The 21,127-nt window shown below is 38.6% G+C and overlaps 13 protein-coding genes across 15 annotated transcripts; 5 read left to right on the top strand and 8 right to left on the bottom strand.

The window, feature by feature from the left end:
- Window positions 1-2: 2 nt before the first annotated feature.
- Window positions 3-1,417, bottom strand: Gasu_48800 (uncharacterized protein). Its single transcript, XM_005704048.1, has 2 exons — window positions 1,037-1,417; window positions 3-983 (listed from the first exon to the last, which is right to left on the bottom strand). The coding sequence occupies exons 1-2, from the start codon at window positions 1,364-1,366 to the stop codon at window positions 39-41; spliced, it is 1,275 nt and encodes a 424-aa protein (XP_005704105.1). The 5' UTR covers window positions 1,367-1,417; the 3' UTR covers window positions 3-38.
- A 5-nt stretch (window positions 1,418-1,422) lies between these two features.
- On the bottom strand, window positions 1,423-3,037 carry Gasu_48810 (isocitrate dehydrogenase (NAD+)). Its single transcript, XM_005704049.1, has 2 exons — window positions 2,885-3,037; window positions 1,423-2,831 (listed from the first exon to the last, which is right to left on the bottom strand). Exons 1-2 carry the CDS (start codon window positions 2,975-2,977, stop codon window positions 1,710-1,712), a joined length of 1,215 nt encoding a protein of 404 aa, XP_005704106.1. The 5' UTR covers window positions 2,978-3,037; the 3' UTR covers window positions 1,423-1,709.
- Window positions 3,038-3,217: 180 nt separating this feature from the next.
- On the top strand, window positions 3,218-5,088 carry Gasu_48820 (soluble calcium-activated nucleotidase 1). Its single transcript, XM_005704050.1, has one exon. It carries the CDS (start codon window positions 3,325-3,327, stop codon window positions 4,810-4,812), a length of 1,488 nt encoding a protein of 495 aa, XP_005704107.1. The 5' UTR covers window positions 3,218-3,324; the 3' UTR covers window positions 4,813-5,088.
- Window positions 5,089-5,092: 4 nt separating this feature from the next.
- On the bottom strand, window positions 5,093-5,877 carry Gasu_48830 (zinc finger (C3HC4-type RING finger) family protein). Its single transcript, XM_005704051.1, has one exon. It carries the CDS (start codon window positions 5,855-5,857, stop codon window positions 5,117-5,119), a length of 741 nt encoding a protein of 246 aa, XP_005704108.1. The 5' UTR covers window positions 5,858-5,877; the 3' UTR covers window positions 5,093-5,116.
- Window positions 5,878-5,907: 30 nt separating this feature from the next.
- Window positions 5,908-6,818, top strand: Gasu_48840 (uncharacterized protein). The gene has a single exon (XM_005704052.1). It carries the CDS (start codon window positions 5,917-5,919, stop codon window positions 6,787-6,789), a length of 873 nt encoding a protein of 290 aa, XP_005704109.1. The 5' UTR covers window positions 5,908-5,916; the 3' UTR covers window positions 6,790-6,818.
- Window positions 6,819-6,827: 9 nt separating this feature from the next.
- Window positions 6,828-12,108, top strand: Gasu_48850 (phosphoribosylformylglycinamidine synthase). 2 transcript variants are annotated; one of them, XM_005704054.1, is made up of 17 exons: window positions 6,828-7,278; window positions 7,333-7,544; window positions 7,600-7,693; window positions 7,745-7,887; window positions 7,931-8,217; window positions 8,263-8,469; window positions 8,525-8,822; window positions 8,872-8,977; window positions 9,029-9,650; window positions 9,697-9,794; window positions 9,849-10,079; window positions 10,134-10,458; window positions 10,517-10,836; window positions 10,912-11,259; window positions 11,331-11,522; window positions 11,579-11,795; window positions 11,848-12,108. In XM_005704054.1, the coding sequence occupies exons 1-17, from the start codon at window positions 6,835-6,837 to the stop codon at window positions 12,021-12,023; spliced, it is 4,320 nt and encodes a 1,439-aa protein (XP_005704111.1). In that variant the 5' UTR covers window positions 6,828-6,834; the 3' UTR covers window positions 12,024-12,108. The 2 variants fall into 2 exon arrangements, with proteins under 2 accessions (XP_005704111.1, XP_005704110.1); XM_005704053.1 differs by having other exon boundaries at window positions 8,263-8,447; window positions 8,509-8,822.
- A 4-nt stretch (window positions 12,109-12,112) lies between these two features.
- Gasu_48870 (glycosyl transferase family protein) lies at window positions 12,113-14,207 on the bottom strand. Its single transcript, XM_005704056.1, has 6 exons — window positions 13,834-14,207; window positions 13,550-13,784; window positions 13,186-13,504; window positions 13,063-13,139; window positions 12,938-13,011; window positions 12,113-12,888 (listed from the first exon to the last, which is right to left on the bottom strand). The coding sequence occupies exons 1-6, from the start codon at window positions 14,168-14,170 to the stop codon at window positions 12,803-12,805; spliced, it is 1,128 nt and encodes a 375-aa protein (XP_005704113.1). The 5' UTR covers window positions 14,171-14,207; the 3' UTR covers window positions 12,113-12,802.
- Window positions 12,163-12,697, bottom strand: Gasu_48860 (methyltransferase type 11). The gene is made up of 3 exons (XM_005704055.1): window positions 12,569-12,697; window positions 12,264-12,500; window positions 12,163-12,220 (listed from the first exon to the last, which is right to left on the bottom strand). The coding sequence occupies exons 1-3, from the start codon at window positions 12,579-12,581 to the stop codon at window positions 12,213-12,215; spliced, it is 258 nt and encodes an 85-aa protein (XP_005704112.1). The 5' UTR covers window positions 12,582-12,697; the 3' UTR covers window positions 12,163-12,212.
- A 5-nt stretch (window positions 14,208-14,212) lies between the features above and the next one.
- Window positions 14,213-16,537, bottom strand: Gasu_48880 (cleavage stimulation factor subunit 3). Its single transcript, XM_005704057.1, has 2 exons — window positions 15,429-16,537; window positions 14,213-15,372 (listed from the first exon to the last, which is right to left on the bottom strand). Exons 1-2 carry the CDS (start codon window positions 16,441-16,443, stop codon window positions 14,246-14,248), a joined length of 2,142 nt encoding a protein of 713 aa, XP_005704114.1. The 5' UTR covers window positions 16,444-16,537; the 3' UTR covers window positions 14,213-14,245.
- A 460-nt stretch (window positions 16,538-16,997) lies between these two features.
- On the top strand, window positions 16,998-18,408 carry Gasu_48890 (uncharacterized protein). Its single transcript, XM_005704058.1, has one exon. The coding sequence runs from the start codon at window positions 17,353-17,355 to the stop codon at window positions 18,214-18,216; it is 864 nt and encodes a 287-aa protein (XP_005704115.1). The 5' UTR covers window positions 16,998-17,352; the 3' UTR covers window positions 18,217-18,408.
- Window positions 18,409-18,412: 4 nt separating this feature from the next.
- Gasu_48900 (TFIIH basal transcription factor complex TTD-A subunit) lies at window positions 18,413-18,837 on the bottom strand. Its single transcript, XM_005704059.1, has 4 exons — window positions 18,780-18,837; window positions 18,670-18,730; window positions 18,595-18,618; window positions 18,413-18,542 (listed from the first exon to the last, which is right to left on the bottom strand). Exons 1-4 carry the CDS (start codon window positions 18,812-18,814, stop codon window positions 18,453-18,455), a joined length of 210 nt encoding a protein of 69 aa, XP_005704116.1. The 5' UTR covers window positions 18,815-18,837; the 3' UTR covers window positions 18,413-18,452.
- Window positions 18,838-18,927: 90 nt separating this feature from the next.
- On the top strand, window positions 18,928-20,298 carry Gasu_48910 (thylakoid lumen 15.0 kDa protein). Its single transcript, XM_005704060.1, has 7 exons — window positions 18,928-19,222; window positions 19,273-19,322; window positions 19,376-19,653; window positions 19,705-19,810; window positions 19,859-19,933; window positions 19,986-20,082; window positions 20,136-20,298. Exons 1-7 carry the CDS (start codon window positions 18,943-18,945, stop codon window positions 20,267-20,269), a joined length of 1,020 nt encoding a protein of 339 aa, XP_005704117.1. The 5' UTR covers window positions 18,928-18,942; the 3' UTR covers window positions 20,270-20,298.
- On the bottom strand, window positions 20,133-21,127 carry Gasu_48920 (hypothetical protein). Of its 2 annotated transcripts, none has more exons than XM_005704061.1 (6): window positions 20,963-21,127; window positions 20,824-20,904; window positions 20,735-20,775; window positions 20,628-20,686; window positions 20,501-20,572; window positions 20,133-20,450 (listed from the first exon to the last, which is right to left on the bottom strand). In XM_005704061.1, the coding sequence occupies exons 1-6, from the start codon at window positions 21,106-21,108 to the stop codon at window positions 20,340-20,342; spliced, it is 510 nt and encodes a 169-aa protein (XP_005704118.1). In that variant the 5' UTR covers window positions 21,109-21,127; the 3' UTR covers window positions 20,133-20,339. The 2 variants fall into 2 exon arrangements, with proteins under 2 accessions (XP_005704118.1, XP_005704119.1); XM_005704062.1 differs by having other exon boundaries at window positions 20,303-20,450.

A 21,127-nucleotide genomic window follows, 5' to 3' on the forward strand; every position in this document is an offset into this window, starting at 1 on the left:
GTCTCTTTGTAGATAGGATGGGAATGGTTGTGGATGAATCATTCCAAGTTCTTTAGTAAACGAAATAAAGAAGCTGCTTCCCTTATCCTACTAAATTCAATACAGAATGCCTGTACTTCAATGAACAAATCCTGAACATTCACTATTTTGTTCTTAATAAGACTCTGCAGGAACACACAAACAAGTCTAACAAGTCTGTTTTGTGTATACTTATCTCGAATATTTTCACATGAATGTATACAGTTGGATATATACATCTGAATGAATTCGGGAGGAAGCTCTACCGCGGTAGTCAATCTATTTACTACTTCCATGGAATGAAGACTCATATCCATGTTTACAAGAGCTGAAAAATACTCCGAAATCTTGTTACTAGAAACAAATTTAAGTAAAACTTCGATTGCCACAACAGGATTGTTCTCAACCAACTCGGGCAACTTGGCGGGAGTTAGACCACAGCGATGAAGAAGCCTAGGATTCTCGATAAGAGAAATCAACATTTGCTGTTGCTGAGGTTGCAAGGGTCCCTTTGAAGCTTTGTTAATTAAATCTTTCAAGACCTCCACCTGAGGAAGCTTCTCACACATTGTTCTATCCCAAACAACTTCGTGAATCGTTTCTGGATCAATCAACATCAGTTCGTCATTTCCAAGAGGCAAAAGTGGTGGTGCAGGTCTAACAAATACAGGGTCCAAATCGTGAACGGTAACATCTTCTCCCAAGTGTTCTAAGAATTCTTCTTCGATACTATCCAAGCTTGGGATTGGACTACCAGCCAAGCTCGTTACAGGGTCCAAAATAATCCCAGAAATGCAAGCCAACTCAGTTGGTTTTTGCTTCAGTTTCCAACTATTCCAAAGTTCTAATAGTTGAGACTTTTCCGATTCAAAATCTTCGCTTTCGATTATTTTACACTGTTGCTTCAAAAACTCAGCGTTATCCTTGGAAGACTTGCAAGAAAGTTCTTCTCTTCTTTTCTTATCCTAATAAACGTTAAGTACTCTACTTGTGTTTTTCTTCTGATAGTCTAGAATACCTTGAGCAACCACACGATTGTTAGTTGTTCCTCAGGTGGGGTGCTTTCTCTTTCAAGTAATTCAAGTAGAACCAACGCAGGAGCCGTCAGTTTTGTCTCTATTTCAACTTGAGCTAGCGAGAATATAAGGAATAAACAAGTGATTCTGTGTTCAAGAGAATCCAGCAGGCCATCTCTTCCAAGTGCGGTCAAACACGTTAAAGCCTTGAGTTCCTTCTTTTCTTGACACAAACATTCTTCCAAGTCCTTTTTCAGTTGTTTCCAAGGTTTATCTACTGTAAATAAGATATGAACAATAGTTGCAACAAGTTGTTTTGTTGATGGTTTCATAGAAAATCAAAAATTCCAAGAGAGACTAATGACATTTCTATGATAACACTGGAAAGGGAAATTCTCAAACTCAACTAGAAAGACTCTCCTTATAGAACCAGGAATCAAATTTCAACTTTATCAATAAACACTTTCAAAAGAAACAAGTATAGAAACATCAACCATTTCAAAATATTTCATGGTGTCACTTCACTCAGTATGACAAAGCTGTTCATACCAATAATGACCATAACAGCAAGGAAAACTGACAACTTAATTGATCGAATGAAAAACCCATTACGTGGATATTAAGTATTCCATTTCCTCATCTTTGTCCACAAACTATGAGCCGCAATATTTCCAATCAATTAAGATTGTCGATAACAGCTTGAGTAAAATCAGTGGTGCTTGCATTACCCCCAATATCAGCAGTATGATTCTTTGAATTCTTCAAGGCTTCTAGAACAGCAAATTCAATTCGATTGGCATAACTCGAAAGTTGCAAATATCTCAACATCATTACTCCAGATAAAATAACACCGGTAGGATTGGCAATATTCTGTCCTCCAATATTACGTCCAGAATGTCGCGCACCTTGTTCAAATACTGCCATATGCTCTCCAATGTTTGCACCAGGAAACAAACCTGGTCCTCCTAAAATACCAGCCACAATGTTACCCACAATATTTCCATAAAGATTAGGAAGAACCATAACATCAAATTGTTCGGGGCGACTCACTAACTGCATACAAGTGTTGTCCACAATCATAGAATCAAATTGAATAAAAGGATATTTCGAAGCAACTCTTCTACAGCACTCTAAAAATAGTCCATCTGCCATTTTCATTATATTGGCTTTGTGTACACAAGTTACCTTCTTTCGACCATTTTTAGTAGCATACTGAAAAGCATATTCGGCAATTCGCATGGAAGCTCTTTCACTAATGACCTTTAAATTTTCTACAACTCCAGGAATAGTTTCATGCTCTAAACCAGAATATTCCCCTTCTGTATTTTCACGAATCAATACAATATCCACATCATTGTAACGAGACTTCACTCCTGGAATATTGAAGCAATGGACAACGTTTGCAAATAAATCGTTGCCTCTTCTAACACTTATATTGAAAGAATCCTTTGTTGACAAGGGATTAGTTGGAAAAGGTCCTTTGATTGCCACTCTGTTCTTTCTCAGTGAAAACTGAACGTCCTCAGGTACACCTTCTTCGGGATTAGTAACTTCAAGAACTTCAAACTTGACAGGCACACCGGCAGCATGAAATATGTTCATCAAGGAAGAGGAGGTTTCCTTTCCTATGGTTGTTCCAGGAAGAACAGTAACCGTATGTAAGGAAGTCACTTGACCACCCAATGGAAAAGGATCCGTTCCAATGTGATCTGCTTCCAAGAAACTCGAGTATTTCAAGCTAGTACTTACCATAGGCTCTCTTTCTGTTGAATAGAAACCTTTCTGATTAGCAAGTGACTACAAAAATAATAAATGAGAAAAATACAACAGGATTCATCTGAGCCTCATACCCAGTTACGAGAATTGTGCCCAGAAAAGGTGAAAAGATATCTTGATGCGTTCCACAAAGACTTTGAAAACTTTGAAACAGTTGCAACAGACATAACGACGGAGGAAGCAGACAAAAGCATTTTCGTCACGAGTGGCACCCAATGATTCGAGAAGAGTGGATTACGTACTATTGGTATAGCACATTCAGGGTATACTAGTCTCTAAGTATCATTTCCAGTTCTGTTCTTCAACCCAACTTTGATGCAAGTTACTTCACAAAACTATTCTCATATCTAAAATACACAAACGCTGATGATGATTATTATATACAGAATGAAACAAGGACAACAGCCTTTGATTGGCTTCTCATTTGCAACGTGGAATTTTTTTACATTTTGGCTTGGCGTGGTTTGAAATGTTGGCGCGCACGAACCAACGCTAATGAAAGCTGCAGTGACTTATGACTGATAGACCTTTTAGGTTTAATAGACGAGCAAGTTTACGGGGACGTTCACAGACACTTGGTTCTAGTGACCATCTTACAGGAAACGGCATCAACTCCCGCTCCTCTTCAAGAAACTCATCTTATCAAAACTTCTTTCCGCCAGAAGATATGAACGACTTGGAGGCAGGACGCTCCTCTTCTTTCATTCAGAATGGAAATGGTACAGAATACGAACAGACTTATTCCTCCAAGTTCGGGCTGAAGCGCTTTCAACCCAAGTTAGGGTTCTTGTGGTGCTGGTTATTCCTCAGAAGGACTTCAAGTGCACTTTCCAATTGGAGTGTTTTTGTTTTCTTAAGAAATGTCAGAGTCATCCGTATAGCCATTGCAACTCTTGCTTGCTTGGTTGGATTTTTGTTCATCTTTTCTTTTGGGATCCAGCTGGAGTTCCGTAAGGAAAAGAATGGCGTCTATTTTCAATTGGAATGGCGGGATCTCAACGAGAACTTGGAAGATTCTCTAGGACCATGGATTTTCGGGGTTGTTGCGGATCTTGACAAAAATTCAAGAGTGTCTAAAACCGAATCTAACCAAACTGATGTTTGGAAAAGTTATTTCAAAAGGGGAAAACTTACTCGAATGGAAGAGTCTAGTTATGTAGTGGACTGGTTGGATCGTGCCGAAGGTGTTGAGATACTCACCAAGATCAGTGAGGACGGAAGAGGAATGGAGCTTTCGGATCTATGCCGCTTTCAGAACAGAACATTAGCACCTGATGATCGCACCGGAATTATTTATGAGATAGTCAATCCACTTGGCGGAATCAATGGAATTACGGGTGCTCCTTATGCTGCCACTCGATATGTCTTGCCCGATGGAAATGGAAACGAGGTAAAAGGTTTTAAAGGTGAATGGATGACAGTAAAGGATGGCTTTCTTTATGTTGGAAGTCATGGAAGGGAACGAACAGATGCTAAAAATGGTACCCATATCGAGTCTTATAACCCTATGTGGATAAAGAGAATTGATTCGAGAGGCAATATTGAACATATAGATTGGTCAGAAAATTACAATGCTGTAAGGAAAGCGGTTGGAGCCAGTTTTCCAGGATATTTGGAGAATGAAGCTGTACTTTGGAGTAGTCGAAGACGGAGTTGGATATTTCTTCCACGTCGATGGTCATTAGAACCATATGATGACGAAAAGAATGAGTTCAGAGGTTGGAATAAGGTCATTGTTTGTGATGAAAGTTTTTCTAATATTCGAATGGTAAACTTGGATATGGAACTTGAAGAAGAGAAGGGCTTTTCTAGTGCCAGATTTGTTCCGGGGTCCAAGGAAACGTTGATTTGTGCACTTCGAACGATAGAGCATGAGGAAAAGAAAGCTTATGCAACATATATGACCATCTTTTCTATTGAGTCTGGAAATGTCGTTCTACCAGATACTTTGATTGGTAACCAAAAATATGAAGGTATAGAATTTTTGGCAGAAAGTCTGTGAAATGTTTCTTGTAAGGATAAGTTTGTGATATTGAATATCTTTTTATACAAGAAGAACGAATCAACATTTACTACACACTCAACATGTTGTAATCAGAAGCAGTTGGGATGAGAAATATTCTATGCAACCTTTTCAAGTATATTTCAGTTCACAGAAAGCGCATATTCGAGTGTAAACACAAATGATAATAAAGTATCCAATAACAGTTTATTTTTACAATGCAAAACAAATAAATGCAAATAAAAAGACAACGTAAGAATATCCAGTTGAAACTTATTGACTCCCTTCTTATCTCCAAATAGAATCAGCGTCCAATTATTGTTTGTGACGAACTGTTCTTGTGAACTAGTTTACTCCAGAATCGTTTAAAAACATTCTTTTTCGATCGACGTGGTGGCTCCAAAGCTCTCCTTGTATGTTCTCTATTATACAGTGCTCTTGAGCTATTACTTGTGTTGCCAGTATTACGAACACTTTCATGACTTTGTGTGCGACTAACGTGAAATGGTTCACTCACTTCATGAAACACAAGTTTCAGAAATGAGGAAAACTGCAGAAACCCACGTTTGATATGTCTTCCTGGTTGTAAAAATAAAAGTCGAGTAGTTCTTCGAATTCCATCCGAGAAGTGGAGTCTCATAATCTCATGTGTTGGCCTATTTTCTTCGGTTTCTGTTGTTATCAACTGCCTCCTGTTCGACTGTTTCGAAACTGGTTGACTCTGAAAGTCAAACTGTGGCAATAAAGTACGACATATGGGACAATGTTGGTGATTAAGTAGCCATTGCACAATACAATCACTATGAAAGAGATGTGAACAAGGCAACTCCAAAGCTCCATCTCCAGGAACTATCAACTCAAAACATATGGCACAAGCAAAATCCTCCTCCGAGTCTTCCATCAAAGTGGCTTTCTTCTTGGTGTCTTCCTTCAACTCAAACACAGTAATTTGTTCTTCATCAACTGTTTGACCAGTGTCTACTTTATACTGTGAGCTGTTGCAAGTGATTGAATCTACGTAACAACAACTGCTGGTGGTTGTCATTTAGAAAATTGTTCCAGTCCACATGAGACGAATGGATGTCAGGTTTTCAAGTTAACAAAATGAACAACATACTTTTCGGTTGCAACCTTTCAATATTTTTGAAACAACGTGCACATTTTTGTACTTCTTCAAGTTCTTTAGGTAGTTTTCGTGCCAAGTTAAAGCAAGTCTGGCCCAAATTATTTGAAACTACGTTGCCTACTTCGAAACAATACACGCTCTTGAAACTTTTAGGATTCTATTCCAAAGAGAGTCAGAGTATGGCAGCTGGTGCAAGGTTGTATACGGATTGTATTAAACGGACGGATGATGAACAACTTGGTCTCTTGAAAGCACTGGAGTTGAATCGAAAATTTTTACCTCGTTTTCAAGCAACAGCTCTGCATTTTTGGCTCGCTTTGTGTAGACTAAGAGCTGTTGGACAACCTTTGGACGGCAAGACTCGCTTAGAGTTGCCAGTCGGTGACCAAGTTATTTCATCTAACAAGACTGTGTTTAGCGAACAGCGCTCCAAGTTGTGTCGTGAGTGCTCACTATTATCGAATGGTGCATATGATCGGTTTTGGCGTGAAATGGCTCGACGTTTGTATGAAGAGGAAGGACTCAATTCTCGTCAAGTTTCGAAGTATAGCACTGAACTGGAAAAGATATTTTATGGTTCGCTTTTATTGTTAGATGAGAGTGCTCGACATGCGATGGAAGGCGACCAAGGAGCTTCTTTAAGGGAAGCCATTGACAAGGATTGGCGTTCTTTGGCAGTGGATGGACCTCGAAAGTTGGCTTTAGAACAATATATTAGGAGTTGTTTAAAAGAGTTGCAACGAGTTCCTGATGATGCAGTTTTACAAGGTACTATCTGGTTGAGAGTTGTTATGCCAAACAAAATGGATATGGCAATAGGTTTACAGAATCTTTTGAAAGAAAGGAAATAAAAGTCGATATTGTCAAAAAAAATCAGAAGAGTTTGGATGAGGACGATGGCCTATGACGGCAAGACATCGGCTCGTGTTGCCTTTGGTTTCCAATACGATGTCGTTAGTTTAAAAACTTGTACTAGAAAAAGTGGCCAATCTTGTACATTGTTTGGCCTAGTCACAAGGTTTCGACTGCAATCAACTCAATCATTCTTTTTAGGATCTCGAAAAGTGCCAAGACACTTGCACACACTTGAGCAGTCAAGATTCGACCACTATGGACCTGCTATGAACTTACAAGAGACAAAAAGTCAATCGAATATTGCAACAAGTCAACAAAACACTGGTACCTTCCAAAGACTGTATCGGAGTCATCAAAAGGATTTGGAACTGTTGAATAGAGCTTTGTTGCAGTGTGCTGTAAGGAAAGAATTGCCTCCAATAGTTAATATCAAACAAGAGTACTGCTTTTATATCCAATTTTCTAGAAAACCTTCTCAAGAAGAGGTATCGTTGTACTTTTCTATTTTGGTTGGCCTTCCATCAGAAACATTTGGATAGGAAAAAAGGTTATATTGGCTTCTTTCGGATCCTCTTTATGAGAATAGTTTATCGGAAAGATCCTTTTTTCCTAGTGATGAAGGTTCCCATCCTTGCTTTTCTTTGGAAATAGGTCCCAGACTGAATTTCCAAACAGCGTGGAGTTCAAATGCTGTGACGATATGTCAGTCATGTGGACTAAGTTGTATCGAGAGAATCGAGCGTTCTAAAAGGTTGTTTGTTCTCTTATGCTCCTATCTATTCATTCTTTATTTTGCAATAACTTAGATATTTCTTGGAATGGGACAATTGTGATAAAGAAACTTTGCAACCGATAATGGAACAATTTACCAATACGATACATGATCGAATGACTGAAATGGTAACTTTGTAAATCTTTTATGATTCTCTGCTCACAAGAAATCATTTTTAGGTTTATTCTAGTCCGTTACAAAGCTTTGAGACTCCAGAACGAGCAGCTCCTATACAAATGGTTCCATTGAAAGAAAAGGGAATGACTGCATTGATAGAATTGAATCAACTCCTTGGTTTAGGTTTGGATGAATGGGATATGAAGTGAGTTGCAATCTTTGAAATGAATCATATTCATATTTTATAGATATTATTATGATATGTTTGTGAATGACTTGAAACGCAATCCTACTGTTGTTGAATTGTTTGATATTGCACAAAGCAACTCGGAACATTCGAGACATTGGTTCTTTAAGGGAAGAATATTTCTGAATGGAGAAGAAATGTCATCTTCCTTACTTGATATGGTTCGAGAAACTTGGCAGAAGAGTCCTCATCCTTCGGTTTTAGCATTTTGTGACAATTCTTCTTCTATTATGGGTGATAGTCAATGTTGGATGTGGTCTCCTGAAAAACCTGGCAAGTCTCTCTTAAGTCCCTTACTCCTTGTCCAAACTGATATATTATGGATATGAAAAGGTTTTCCATCCAAGTTGACTCCCAATGTACAAACTATGGATATTACTTGTACTGCAGAGACTCACAACTTTCCTTGTGGTGTTGCTCCTTTTCCTGGAGCCGAAACAGGTTCTGGTGGTCGCATTCGAGACATGTCAGCTACAGGAGTTGGTTCTTTGGTGATTGCAGGTACAGCAGGCTATTCTGTTGGTAATTTAAATCTTCCAGGTAAAGAAAAGTTGGCTAGTTTCATTCAATTGAATATAGAGTGGAATAATGGTAGATGAGCAGTTTGATTGGGAAGACAAATCCTTTTCCTATCCCAATCATTTGGCTTCTTGTCTAAAGATATTGATTGAAGCATCTAATGGTGCTTCCGACTATGGCAACAAGTTTGGAGAGCCTTTGATTGCTGGGTTTACGAGATCATTTGGAATGAGATTACTGAATGGAGAGAGAAGAGAATACATCAAACCAATTATGTTTTCTGGTGGTATCGGTCAAATGCAACATCGACACGCTTATAAAGAGTCTCCTCAAGTGGGTATGCTCGTAGTAAAGATTGGAGGACCTGCATATCGGTATGTATTCCATTTTCTATTTTGGTTGTTTGTCTTATGGCAAGATGAGAATTGGAATGGGAGGAGGTGCTGCTTCATCTATGTATCAAGGTGAGAACAAGGAAGAGTTGGATTTTGGTGCCGTTCAAAGAGGAGATGCGGAGATGGAACAAAAGGTAAGGATTGTACTTTTTCCTTGTAAAAATTAGCGTGTGATATCAAATAAGACTTATCGAGTGATTCGTTGTTGTGTCGAGCTTGGAGAAAACAATCCAATCGTATCTATTCATGATCAAGGAGCTGGAGGAAACTGCAATGTGGTAAAAGAACTTATTTATCCATCTGGGGCTCGTATAGATATTCGAAAGCTCTGGATTGGAGACAAAACATTGTCCGTATTAGAACTTTGGGGAGCTGAATATCAAGAACAATATGGTCTTCTCATACGACCTGATTCCAAAGAGTTGTTTTCCAATATTTGTGCCAGAGAAAATGTCACTGCTAGTTATATTGGCACTATTGATGGGAGTGGAAGAATTGTTGTATTTGACTCGGAAACACAACAAACTGCAGTGGATATGGAATTGGAAAGAGTGTTAGGAAAACTTCCTCAAAAGTGTTTCTATGATGAGTTCATTGAAACTGAATGCTTGAAACCTTTGAATATGTCCTTTCTTTCGAGAGATGAATGGCAAAGATATAATGCCAATGAAAAAAAATCCATTTTTATGAAAGTCTTTGAAAGAATTTTGAGGTTACCTAGCGTTGGTTCCAAAGCATTTTTGACAAATAAGGCAATGAAATATTCTATGTCATTTGAAATATTCGAAATGGCTTACATAAAACTAGGTTGATCGCTCCGTGACTGGTTTAGTTGCACAACAGCAATGTGTAGGTCCACTACAACTTCCTTTGGCAGATTGTGCAGTTGTAGCTATGAGTTATTTTGGTGAAACTGGAATAGTTACAGCCATAGGAGAACAATGTATCAAGGTGAGTTGGATTGAAGAATCCTTTGTTTGAGAAGCTTAAATGAGGATGTTAAAGAGTCTTCTATCACCTGCAGCAATGGCTAGAATGGCAGTAGCTGAAATGGTCACCAACTTGGCTGGTTGTAAAATTACTAGTCTATCAAGTATTCGTTGTGAAGCCAATTGGATGTGGCCAGCAAAGATGCCAGGAGAAGGTGCTAACCTATATCAAGCAGTGAGGAGTTTACGAGATATGTTGTTGTCGTTAGGTATAGCAGTGGATGGTGGAAAAGATAGTCTTTCTATGGTATGTGTTTATATGAAATAGCGCTTTTCATTTTGTTAATTGTTGTCTTTTCAGGCAACCAAAGTTGTTTCATCTGAAAATGAATCACAGCTGGTCAAAGCTCCAGGAACTTTGGTTCTTAGTGGTTATGCTTTTGTACCAAATATAAGAAAGAAAGTGACTCCCGATATAAAGCGTCCTGGAACTAGTGGAATACTTTATATTGACCTCGCTCATGGCAAACGGAGGCTAGGTGCTAGTGCCTTTAGTCAAGTCCACAAACAATTAGGAGATGAATGTCCTGACTTGGATGACTTTTTACTATTAAAGAGAGCTTTTGATGCCGTCCAATCTTTAATAGAACAAGGCAAAGTATTATCTTATCATGATGTGGGTGAAGGTACGAAATGTTATTTTGATAATTGAGATGCTCTGATCGTGACTCCAATTTTGTTCAGGTGGTTTGCTTACAGCTCTAGCAGAAATGGCGATGGCTGGCAATTGTGGTTTGGATATTTGTTTTGCCAATCAACAGCATTCTCCTTTTGCATTCTTTTTTGCGGAAGAATCTGGTATGCTCATTGAAGTAGAAGATCATCAACTGGAATTTATATTAATCCAATTGCATGGAGAGCAGTTACCTTGTTGGTTGGCAGCTATTACAACGAATGATTTCAAGATACAAATTCAATACAATGGAGAAAGTCTTATGGAAAGAGATATTAGAGATATTCGTTCCATTTGGGATTCTACAAGTTTTCAATTGGAAAAGTTACAGGTGAGTTAATGGGGCATTTATATATTTATCTGTTGCTTTGCATCTCTATTAACGACCATTTTTCTATATGTATAGGCAGATGTTTCTTGTGCAGTAGCGGAAAGAAAGAATCGATGGTTACAAACCGGACCTCGTTATCATCTTACTTTTCAACCTCAAATGACTAGTTCAGCTATTCTTCATTCTTCCAGAAAGCATAAAGTGGCCGTTATTCGCGTTGAAGGAACCAACGGCGATCGAGAACTCGCAGTAGCCTTTCACTTGGCAGGTTTTGAAGTATGGGATGTTCATATGAAGGATATTGAGAATGCCTCCGTTTCTCTGGATTCCTTTTCAGGAGTTGCCTTTCCTGGAGGATTTTCCTTTGCAGATGTACTAGACTCGAGTAAAGGTTGGGCCGGCATTATTCGTTATTTACCTCAGGTTGGTTTGCAAACCATGAATTATCTTCATTTTTGTTTGAAGAGAAGTTTTTATATTCTTTCATCGTTTAGGTGCGAGCAGAGTTTCAACGATTTTATAATCGAAAGGATACCTTTTCATTGGGAGTATGCAATGGTTGTCAACTGATGGCTTGGTTGGGATGGATTCCTAACCATACCGACACCATTGTAGTAGACTCTTCACAAGCTCTCTTTATTCAAAACAAGAGTGGTCGTTTTGAAAGTCGTTTTAGTAGTGTCAAGGTAATGATGATGATAATAGTTGTTGGAGAGTTTTTATGAACATATTGGCTTTTTAGATATTGCCATCTGTTTCCATTATGCTTCGTGGAATGGAAGACTCCGTATTGGGTATTTGGTGTGCTCATGGTGAAGGTCAAACCGTATTTACTAGTGAAAGTTATTATGAACAAGTTGTAAAATTGGGATTAGCTCCCATTCGTTATGTCGATGACGAAGGCATTCCTACGGAAGATTATCCGTGGAATCCCAATGGCTCTAGACAAGGAATAGCAGGCAAGTCATTGATTTTGTTATCATTTTCATATTCTCCAACTCTATATAATAGCACTTTGTTCTATGAATGGACGACATTTGGCATTGATGCCTCATCCTGAAAGAGTAGTCTTTCCTTGGCAATGGAGTTATTATCCCGAAACATTTCCTCAAGATACCAGTCCTTGGATAAGAATGTTTCAAAATGCCAGAGAGTGGTGTGAACAACAAAAACACTCCTTTACTTAGATAAACGAGCCATATACAACTGAGACTCATCACAATAATATTCTAAAGACATATCCATTCCTTCCAACAATGATTGCCATTCTTGTTGAGTTGGCAAAAGATGAGGCACCATTTGAGGATCCTTGAAATGTAATTCTCGTACAAAGTAACGTCCCATGGGATGACTCACAAGTATTTTACCGTTTTCCTTTAATATACTGAAAGCAACCTCAAGAGCTGCCTTTTGATCGACAAAGTTACCAAAGACTGCATTGAACAGTAACTTGTCAAAGTTACCCCTTTTCAACTCCAGAAAATCTGAGCAAATAGCTGGGCACTCTGGAAATCTTTTCTTTGCCTCTTTTAACATTGCGTCACTACAGTCACATAATGACAGTTGAGATAACGGAATGTACTGGTGAATAAAAGGTATCATAGCTCCTGTTCCACAACCTACGTCCAATATCTTGTCTTGGGGTTGTAACAATAACTCTTCAGCTAAACAAAGCCATCTCTTATCAATTCACTTACACATATATATATACAATAAGAAAACAATTACTTGCCAATCTTTGCCATTCTTTGTTGTACATCTCTTGGAATGGGTTGCAGAAAGTTCTCGACTTGCTGATTGAATATATTCCTCTGAACGATACGGTGTTGCTTCCAGTCACCTATTGAGTGGTCGTTCTCTATCATTTTTGTACGAAAGCTTAAAAGTCTTTTATTTAGAAGCTTCAACCCGTGCCTCCACCAAGACAACGCTTGAATAGAAACAAAGGCGGTGATTGGTTCACGAGTCATTCTTTCAAACCACTGAAAACAACTTCACAAGTAATTCGATTGCGTACAATACTCCAAAGCCCATGCGCTATTCCATATTGTCCTCGTATAGTATTTCAGTCTTGAAGATGCTCATTCTCTCTTTTACTTACTCTTATCCATCAACCATATTACCAAAGGCTTCACAGAATATTCATTGATGATGCCAAACAAAGAAAGTATCAACCTAATGAAAAGATATCTATCAACCTCAAACATCTCGTTTATGAACAACTACCATAAACATCGATGAAACCAAGTCAATTGTATCATCAATCTCACCCGAAAAGTGGGATGTTTTTTATAAAACAAAACCTAAAAAAGCAATCCATTTTTGTTTTTTCTATCGAATCATACATACGCCCATTTCTCCTCTTTGTCTTTCTTGTTCAATCGACTTTTCCAAGTCACCTATCGTCCATGGAGGTTTGTAATGATAAGCAATGGCTTGCTTCACAAAGTATCGTGGAATATTCATTTTCCTTTTCTCCTTCGATGTCATACTCTCTTTTGTCCCATCATCAAAGACGTACCTCAAACGTTCTCCCAACTCCAAATCTTCCCAACCATACTTTTGAAAGTCAGCATCAAACCTACCACTTTTTATAAATAGATGCTTTTCAACTGCAGCATTACTAGTACAAAAAAAAGCTCTACTGGCATCCGTCCACCATCGAAAACTAATAAAATATCAACAACTCTATGGTCTTATTAGGTAGTCATACCGATGCCTCTTATGTTCAGCAATATGATCGATATAATATACTGGACCTACACTCACACAACCTAAACTTTCTCCATGTCTTTTCCAATGCGCGTACAGAAACCCTGGTTTCACAATCACGTCACTATCCACGAAAACTAGCAACTTTCCCAACGAAGCTATGACACCCGCATTTCTAGCTCTTCCAGGTCCCCCGTTGTGTGATAGTCGAAGAAGACGTACGCGAGAGAAATTTTCTAAAACTTTTTAGTTGTGGGAAATAATGACATAATAACCATCGCTCACTGTTCCACTGCTTTACAAGTGTTGCTGTGCCATCCGTAGAACTATCGTCGACAACGATGACTTCAAAACTTTCATTTGGAGGCAATTGTTGGCACTCCAAGGCACTTAAACAGTGAACCAACGTCTCTACTCTGTTAAAAGTCGGTACAATAACACTGATGGCTAACTCATTGTGTTTCCTTTCAGCACAGTTCCAATCATATCGTGCAACAGTATCTTTCTTAAACCGAGGTCTGTAAGATATCTGAAACAACCCTCTTTTATAGTTTTTCAAGTTTCTTAACCGAAATCTATTCACCCTTCCTCCTATCGTCGTCTGAAAGGAACAACCATTCATGAATACCTTTTATTTCTCAAGGTCAACAATCGATGGCGACGTATCATCTAAAAAAATGGCTCAATACAAATATCATCAAGTGGACTTTGCTTGTCTCTGTGCTTGTCGAACACGAAATATATCTCTGGTAGGTAACCTTTGATTATCTGAAGGAACGTTGTAAGTTGGGGCATTCTCTTCCACTTCTTCTTCCTCAGTGGACATTCCATTCATCCGATGTGGAGGTGATAACGAATTGGGATTCATTCCTTTGCTCCAATCACTTGTATTCTTTCTTTTCTCTCCTCGTGACTTTTCGTTCTGAATATTGGGAATGCCTTGTACATTGTCTGGTGTGCATACTACAAGATTCAATACATAATTTACATCGGGAATAATATCCGAAGCAAAAGGAAACATATTCATCAAAGCTTGTAAACTCTCCAACAGACTACCAGAATTGCCTCCCCAATGAGAAGAAAAATTGGATTCGGTTCTTTTCGAATCTATACTCGTCCGATTACGTTTGGTTGTACTTTTAGTAGACTTCGGTTCTAGAGATGAGACAGTATGAATGGATTGTCGACTGTTTAAACTATCTCCAATATAGAGCAGATCAGACGATGTCCAACCATTCACGTCGCGGAAAGAATAGTAGGATAAAGCAGATTCCAATAAGAATTTTTCACCTCCTCCGATGGCTTCTAAACGTCTCATTTCAATTTCTCTTCGCTTCTCTAAACCAAAGAAACTTTGAGCAAATTGACAATACTTATCCCAAATGACTGGACTGTCTTCAACAGGATATTCCAATAATAACCTCTCAAACAACGCTTGGAGATTGGTTTCATCCCCCAACATCCATAGAAATGCAATAAACTCAAGTGCAAAATCCAAGACTTGAGGAAAAGACTTGAGTCCCAACTCAAATATATTTAAAGCAGCATCCAAATTCTTATTTCGATAATATTCTAATTCTGCTGCAGCAATGTACAAATGATAGTCAGAAATTTCCTTTCTAGCTCTTAGAAACAACTTGCGACTGGCATCAATTCCTTTCACTCGTCTCAAAAATTGCATATACTGAATATATACCAAAGAAGATGGCGATAATTTCAAAAGTTCCTCATAAAGTGACTCAACAATGGAAAAATTTTTCATAGATTCCTCCAAATCAGCTAAACAAAAGTATAACATGGCACATTCTGGACAAGCTTGAATTCCTAGACTTACGTTTCAGAAAAGATACTTTGCTATATCCAGGAGAAAGGATACCTACCTCGATATAAATATTCTTTCGCAGTGTCCAAATCTCTTCTTTGGACGTGATAAAAATAAATTTCCAGCCATAAATCGGGATATCTATACAAACATATGATTGCCTGCTCATATGCGGCAACAACACGTTTATGCAATTCTTCAGTTTCCAACTTGTGGGGATTGGACTTTTCTCCTTCAATATACTTTCTCCATAAACGCACTTGTTCTTCCATCTTAGGAGAAGGTGGACAAGCCAAAACATTCAACAAGAGTCCTTCTCTACGGTTCTTACGAGCACGAAACTCTGCTCTTGCAGCAGAATACAATGGTTGATATTCCGATAATAAGCCTTTGGCAAGTGTCCTATTTAAAGAGTTTTCAAAGTTTTCATATTCTTTCCAAAAGTTGTCCAAGTTGTACATCGGCGTTTGTAACGCTCTTTGATAGGCAGAGCGAAGTTGGTCTCTTTTGGTGTTCTCTTCTTGTGCGTTTCGAGGCTCCCATTCTTGAATAAAAACTATATAGTCGTTCCACAAATGATTAATTTGAATATCCAGTCCAAGATGCTTCAAAGCAAACTCGTACGCTTCCGTTGCTTCCGTTCTGGATTTCCTACTCCTTATATAGTCAGTATATGTCTTCCACAAGTCAATATGGTGACAAGTTAATAAAGCCTTTTGAAAGGTGTCCTCTACCACTTCCTCATTTCCTTGTTTCCACTCGTGTTCGATGTACAACTTCCAATAACGTCCAGCGGTTGGAAACTGGGATAAAAACAGTTTATACGTTGACCTTGCTACTTCAATGGGTTGGTTCTGTGCTTCCATGAACAAGGTAACCCAAGCATCCGTATCCCACGGATCTGCGTGTATCTTTTGTTCTGCTTCAATAGTCTTTGGGGTTTGGAAAGTTGGTTTTCTGACGTTGTTGTCATTGTTTTCTTCGTTTCTGTCTGCTTCCTGTAACTCTCTATTCTCTTTTATAGGTTGTTCCAAGTTTGTTTCCCACTCACTTTGTTCATTTTGGTTTTCCATAAGAATGACTGTTTCGTTGAAGAATGCTCAACCCCGACCACCACCACCACCACTACTACCACTAGTAATAATAATGATGATGATCTATTCTTTCAATATTTTGCTCATTCGGATGTGAACTCTTTTCATTGAACATGGAAAGTCTTCTTTTATCTAATGTAAGTCACTCTTCCCAACAAAAGAACAAAAAGCACTATTCAAATAATTTCATACAAGTATATAAAGAACGGACGCTTTCAGTTACAAACGAATTGCACTGATGATTCCAACAGACTTGTTTCATCCGTATATTTCTTATGGTATTGATTGCAATGACGATATGTCCTTTTTACTTGTATCTCATGAAGATGCACTTCAAACACTTTTATTTTTCACCGTCTCAATCCATGCTTTATCTTCAATGGAGTAAAAGAAAAAACGACATTCCCCAACAACAAACATATATCGTTATCTACTTACTCATTTCTTTTACATATTCCCAGAGGAATAGTCCTTCTATCTCATACAAGAGTCTCAAAGTTAGATTGTATGTCTGTCTCAATATGCGATATCCAACAAAAGACAGAGCCTTAGATCCCATGACGATCGTCCCTCCCCCCTCGTGGGAATTGTCCAAAATTTTGTCCACTCTGACATCTCTTTTGTCGTTTTGTCCACACTCTTCATCTTTCAAGCTCAGAGCCCTCGTCGACGCGAAGGACGAGGACAATATTTCAAGTCTACAAGGTCAAACCTTTCTCAAGTATTTCACAAACAAGTAAGTAAACAACCTTATATATATGGCTCCTACAAGGCTAGGGACCTATTTTCTCGACTGTACTGACGGTTCTTGAAAGCTTGTCGGGTTTTAAAACCCTTGTCTTGCTCCCCGTGTGTAGAAAGTATTTGAACAACCAGTGACATAGTAAAATGGCAGAAGGAACAAGGGACCAACAGGAAACAGCATATTCTGCGCCTCCTCATAACATGACAAAGGGGGAACCAACCACCGCAATTACTGCAACTTCAGGAGGCGCCAACACCTCTTTGCCTTCACCCTCGGGTGGTGACAGTCTTGCTTCTGGTTTAGACAGCAGTGATACTAACCGAAAGGAGTCAAGGGGACTCAACTTGACGGAGGAAGAAAGACGAGCTAGAAGACTGAAGCAAAAGAGAGACTCTGCGAAGCGTTCTAGGCTTCGAAGAATGGATGCCCTTATGAGTCTTCAGGAGGAAATATCTCAAGCAAGACTAGCGCTTTCTCAGTTGAGGCAGCATGCTGCGCACTTAGAAGAAGAGAATGATAGGTTAAAGGCTGAAAATGCACAACTAAGAGTACAAATAGCAGCACCTCCGCCTTTAGGACGTCCTATGCTTTCTGGTCAACAACAGCAACAACAGCAACAACAACAACTTGGTCAAGGTGGTATGGGACAGATACCAAATATGTCCTCGCTGCATGGGAACAACTTGGCCGCTGTTCGTCAAGCTTTGCTTTCTCAAGCGGTACCCAATTTTAGTGGCAACAACAACATGGGAAGCATTCATAACATGACCAATGCATCTTATCAACAACAGCGAGGAGAAGAACAAATGATGAGTTCCAGAGATGGAAATAATGCTGGACAGAATCATCCCAACGGTCCTAACAACCAGAGACAAGTATACTCAGATATGCAGCCATATCCTCCTCACCAGTCGATGATGATGTCGTCCAATCCTTCCTTGTCAGGGTATCCTGGAAATCAGTATTCATTTCATATGAACCCATATTTTGGACAAAACAATGCATAATTACAAGAATACACATATAAATACGTGTTGTTGTTTCTTTGCCACGTTGTGAAAAAGATTCTTTCTGCGTGTTGGCTTCTTTTATGGGTTGGCGAAATAAAGAAGGAAGTCTTTATCAGAATAAAGCAACCAGTGAGAGGTTTAACGAAGAATAGTATGTTTCTTTTAGTTCCACGACTTACGTTTCCTCCCTTCAATCAGTTCCACTATAAGTTAGTTTCAGAGTTACCTCCCAACTAGTACTCTGGTTGAAAATAGTTCTCTTCGTAGAGCTCTTCCAATTTTTCCTGCACGAGTTTCAGAGCCCAAGATTGAATAAACAGGCTCTAGATAAAAAATAAGCAATGGAACTTGGAACACAAGTAACAATCATCTTACAGTTTCGTCCAAGTTAGCTATCACCTACCAAGTCAAAGTCAGTTTGTAGAGAACAGTGCAAAGCATTCCACATACAAAACGATTCGGAGCTTGATCCTCATCCAGTTTTAATATAAACTGTTTCATTGGAATATCACTTGTATTAGTCAGTGTTTTGGTTTTTGGTCCTATTCAAGTTTCCTTACCAAGTGATCAAGACACCACGCAAGAGATTCACCATATCCAATGGTTGATGTTTGTAACGTTATGTTCATCTTTTCTATTTGCTATTTATACCCTGATATACTAAAATATTTTTTAGCTCTATGTAAGTAAGGATGCAGTTACTTGTTTGAATGACACATAATAATGAGATTGGATTTTGTCAAGGCTCCCATCATGGTTACTTTGAACCCTTTGAGCTTTGTAGAAACTTGTTTTTGCCACCATAGAATACGTCCATGGAATCGCTTGCATCTTAGGAAAAGAGTGTATTCTGGTTTCCACAAGTATCCTCGAGTCGAGGCGCCATTTCTTTGTCTTCCATCCTTTCGTGGCTCTTATTTGATGAAAAAACCTATGTGCGAAATTTTGGTCGTTTTATTTTTTTCGACTATCATACCATCAGTTGGATTGGCAAAGGATTACGGTATTTGGTTTCTCATGCAGCTTTTTCCTTGTCACTGACATATATTGCAGTAACAGTTGCTCAAAACGATTTGAGGTCCTTAACCGGTTCAAGTGAGGGTGTAAGCAGTGTTCTTTATTCTCAAGTTTCTTTGATGGATATCCATGTTTTTAGATTGATGTTGTCGATTTTGCCAATTCACTTCCTGCAACAGAAGAGCGTCTATTGAATGAAAAGCTTGTTCATCTTGAACAGGACACAGGTGTAAAGATTCGCTTACTAACAACCAATGAAGCTATCGATGGAAAATCTGTTAAAAAATATTGGAATCTGGATCAAGATAGTGTTCTAATCTATGTAGATACGAGAGGAGGTAATATTTTGAATTTTTTGCCAGGGGAACATGTCAAGGAGAAGTTGAAAGACAACTTTTGGTTTGAGCTGCAAAGTCGGTAAGCACAAATAGAAAATGTTTGATATTTTGATATGAGATATATTTCAAGTTATGGCAACCAATTTTATGTGAATGAATACGGAGAAGATGGAGCTATCATTACCGTTATTCAAGCGGTGGAGACTTGTTTAAGAAAGAATGGAATTTGTGACAGAGTAAGTTATCAAGTCTACTTTTTGTATGGATAAGACTTGTTGGAATAGGCACCTGGGTTTGGAAGAGATCAGTATGCTTTGTCTTTGATATTAAGCATTGCTGGTGGCTTTATTGCTGGAGCAGTAAGTAGATAACTATTTTAAATAGAAAATAGAACCATCGAATTTCCTATAGGCTGCTTCTACAGGTGGCAACAACCAAAAAGTAAATATTCCATGGCTTTTCCTATTTAGTCCTCTTTGGGGTATATTATTTGGTTCCTTTGGTGTGGGTAAGTAAACTCGAATATGGGTTGTTTGTGATATTCATGTACAAGTTGAAAAGGACCCATTGTGGTACGTGAAGGCTGGTTATCGTTGGATTTGTTACAAAATACTTTGGCATTTTTGGTTTCATTGGGTGTTTCTTTCCTTTTACTTCAAAGAATGTATTCTCAAATTTCATCCAAAGACCCATAAACATCAAGACCATTTTGTTTTACTTTTTACAAACAAATAGCGATGCTTAGAGACAAACGTCCAAGTTGGTTCAAACATTGGAAGTGCCTTGAATACGATCAGGTATCGATTCATCTGTCGTTGCAGGATGACTCTCGTTGGATTGAGTATTATCTTGACGTGAAAAAGGGGACTTGCTCAACTATGAAATACATAAAACACTTGGGATCCTTATCCATATGCCAATCTCACCTTGCTATCCACGAAAAAACTCATAAAGACCAACACCAAACCGTATGCAGCAACAAATACACCAGCCAGTATCTATACACTTTTCAATCAATGTTTCCCCAAAAAGGGCTTCTCTCTCATCTCTTACTTGAAACCAGTGGGTGTCCACTGCCAACAAACCCACAAAAATATAAAACACTCCACGTCCTTTTTTCAAATTGAGTTCTCTTTTCAACGACCAACCTCATGACATACCAAAGAATGTGTCTAGAAACGAAAACCGCTTCAACAGAAAACTAGTAAACAACTATTGGGTTACACTTTCAACAAATACAACAACTTACCTAAATCCCAACTCAGAAAGGATTATCAACACTGCAAATATTATGAGATAGATGTTGATGATGACATTTCTTGGGTTGATGCTATAAAGTTCTCAACACACACACACTCTCTTCACATAGAAGAAGACCGCGTTCTTACCTACAGAAAATAAAACAAACTACTCCCACAGCACCAATAACTCCTGCACTTATTATGCACAAGATACTTAATACTGAACGAGTCAACTTTCCAGGAACATAAGCACGTAACGCATGAGAAGCTACCGTTCGTGTCAAATCCACCATTCTCTTATCCGATGACACA

This window comes from Galdieria sulphuraria, assembly GCF_000341285.1.
Source record: "Galdieria sulphuraria unplaced genomic scaffold scaf_46, whole genome shotgun sequence".
Taxonomy (NCBI): domain Eukaryota; phylum Rhodophyta; class Bangiophyceae; order Galdieriales; family Galdieriaceae; genus Galdieria; species Galdieria sulphuraria.

Bases quoted from the DNA above. Each gene is read 5' to 3' on its own strand.
- Gasu_48880 (XM_005704057.1), bottom strand. From the start codon at position 16,443: ATGGAAAACCAAAATGAACAAAGTGAGTGGGAAACAAACTTGGAACAA. The intron at 15,373-15,428 runs GTAGGTATCCTT...ACGTAAGTCTAG, and splicing joins GAAAGAATATTTATATCGAG to GAATTCAAGCTTGTCCAGAA.
- Gasu_48850 (XM_005704054.1), top strand. From the start codon at position 6,835: ATGGCCTATGACGGCAAGACATCGGCTCGTGTTGCCTTTGGTTTCCAA. The intron at 7,545-7,599 runs GTTGTTTGTTCT...GCAATAACTTAG, and splicing joins AGAATCGAGCGTTCTAAAAG to ATATTTCTTGGAATGGGACA. The intron at 8,218-8,262 runs GTCCCTTACTCC...GGATATGAAAAG, and splicing joins ACCTGGCAAGTCTCTCTTAA to GTTTTCCATCCAAGTTGACT.
- Gasu_48840 (XM_005704052.1), top strand. From the start codon at position 5,917: ATGAACAACATACTTTTCGGTTGCAACCTTTCAATATTTTTGAAACAA.
- Gasu_48910 (XM_005704060.1), top strand. From the start codon at position 18,943: ATGAGATTGGATTTTGTCAAGGCTCCCATCATGGTTACTTTGAACCCT. The intron at 19,223-19,272 runs GTATTTGGTTTC...CATATATTGCAG, and splicing joins TGGATTGGCAAAGGATTACG to TAACAGTTGCTCAAAACGAT. The intron at 19,811-19,858 runs GTAAGTTATCAA...TTGTTGGAATAG, and splicing joins AGAATGGAATTTGTGACAGA to GCACCTGGGTTTGGAAGAGA.
- Gasu_48800 (XM_005704048.1), bottom strand. From the start codon at position 1,366: ATGAAACCATCAACAAAACAACTTGTTGCAACTATTGTTCATATCTTA. The intron at 984-1,036 runs GTATTCTAGACT...AACGTTTATTAG, and splicing joins CAATCGTGTGGTTGCTCAAG to GATAAGAAAAGAAGAGAAGA.
- Gasu_48900 (XM_005704059.1), bottom strand. From the start codon at position 18,814: ATGGTGAATCTCTTGCGTGGTGTCTTGATCACTTG. The intron at 18,731-18,779 runs GTAAGGAAACTT...GACTAATACAAG, and splicing joins CGTGGTGTCTTGATCACTTG to TGATATTCCAATGAAACAGT. The intron at 18,619-18,669 runs GTATGTGGAATG...TTGACTTGGTAG, and splicing joins ATCAAGCTCCGAATCGTTTT to GTGATAGCTAACTTGGACGA.
- Gasu_48920 (XM_005704061.1), bottom strand. From the start codon at position 21,108: ATGGTGGATTTGACACGAACGGTAGCTTCTCATGCGTTACGTGCTTAT. The intron at 20,905-20,962 runs GTAAGAACGCGG...AGAACTTTATAG, and splicing joins GTTTGTTTTATTTTCTGTAG to CATCAACCCAAGAAATGTCA. The intron at 20,573-20,627 runs GTAAGAGATGAG...AAAAGTGTATAG, and splicing joins TGGACACCCACTGGTTTCAA to ATACTGGCTGGTGTATTTGT.
- Gasu_48820 (XM_005704050.1), top strand. From the start codon at position 3,325: ATGACTGATAGACCTTTTAGGTTTAATAGACGAGCAAGTTTACGGGGA.
- Gasu_48810 (XM_005704049.1), bottom strand. From the start codon at position 2,977: ATGTCTGTTGCAACTGTTTCAAAGTTTTCAAAGTCTTTGTGGAACGCA. The intron at 2,832-2,884 runs GTATGAGGCTCA...TTATTTTTGTAG, and splicing joins GGCACAATTCTCGTAACTGG to TCACTTGCTAATCAGAAAGG.
- Gasu_48870 (XM_005704056.1), bottom strand. From the start codon at position 14,170: ATGAATGGTTGTTCCTTTCAGACGACGATAGGAGGAAGGGTGAATAGA. The intron at 13,505-13,549 runs GTATGACTACCT...ATATTTTATTAG, and splicing joins GCTGAACATAAGAGGCATCG to TTTTCGATGGTGGACGGATG. The intron at 12,889-12,937 runs GTAAGTAAAAGA...ATACTATACGAG, and splicing joins AATATGGTTGATGGATAAGA to GACAATATGGAATAGCGCAT.
- Gasu_48830 (XM_005704051.1), bottom strand. From the start codon at position 5,857: ATGACAACCACCAGCAGTTGTTGTTACGTAGATTCAATCACTTGCAAC.
- Gasu_48890 (XM_005704058.1), top strand. From the start codon at position 17,353: ATGGCAGAAGGAACAAGGGACCAACAGGAAACAGCATATTCTGCGCCT.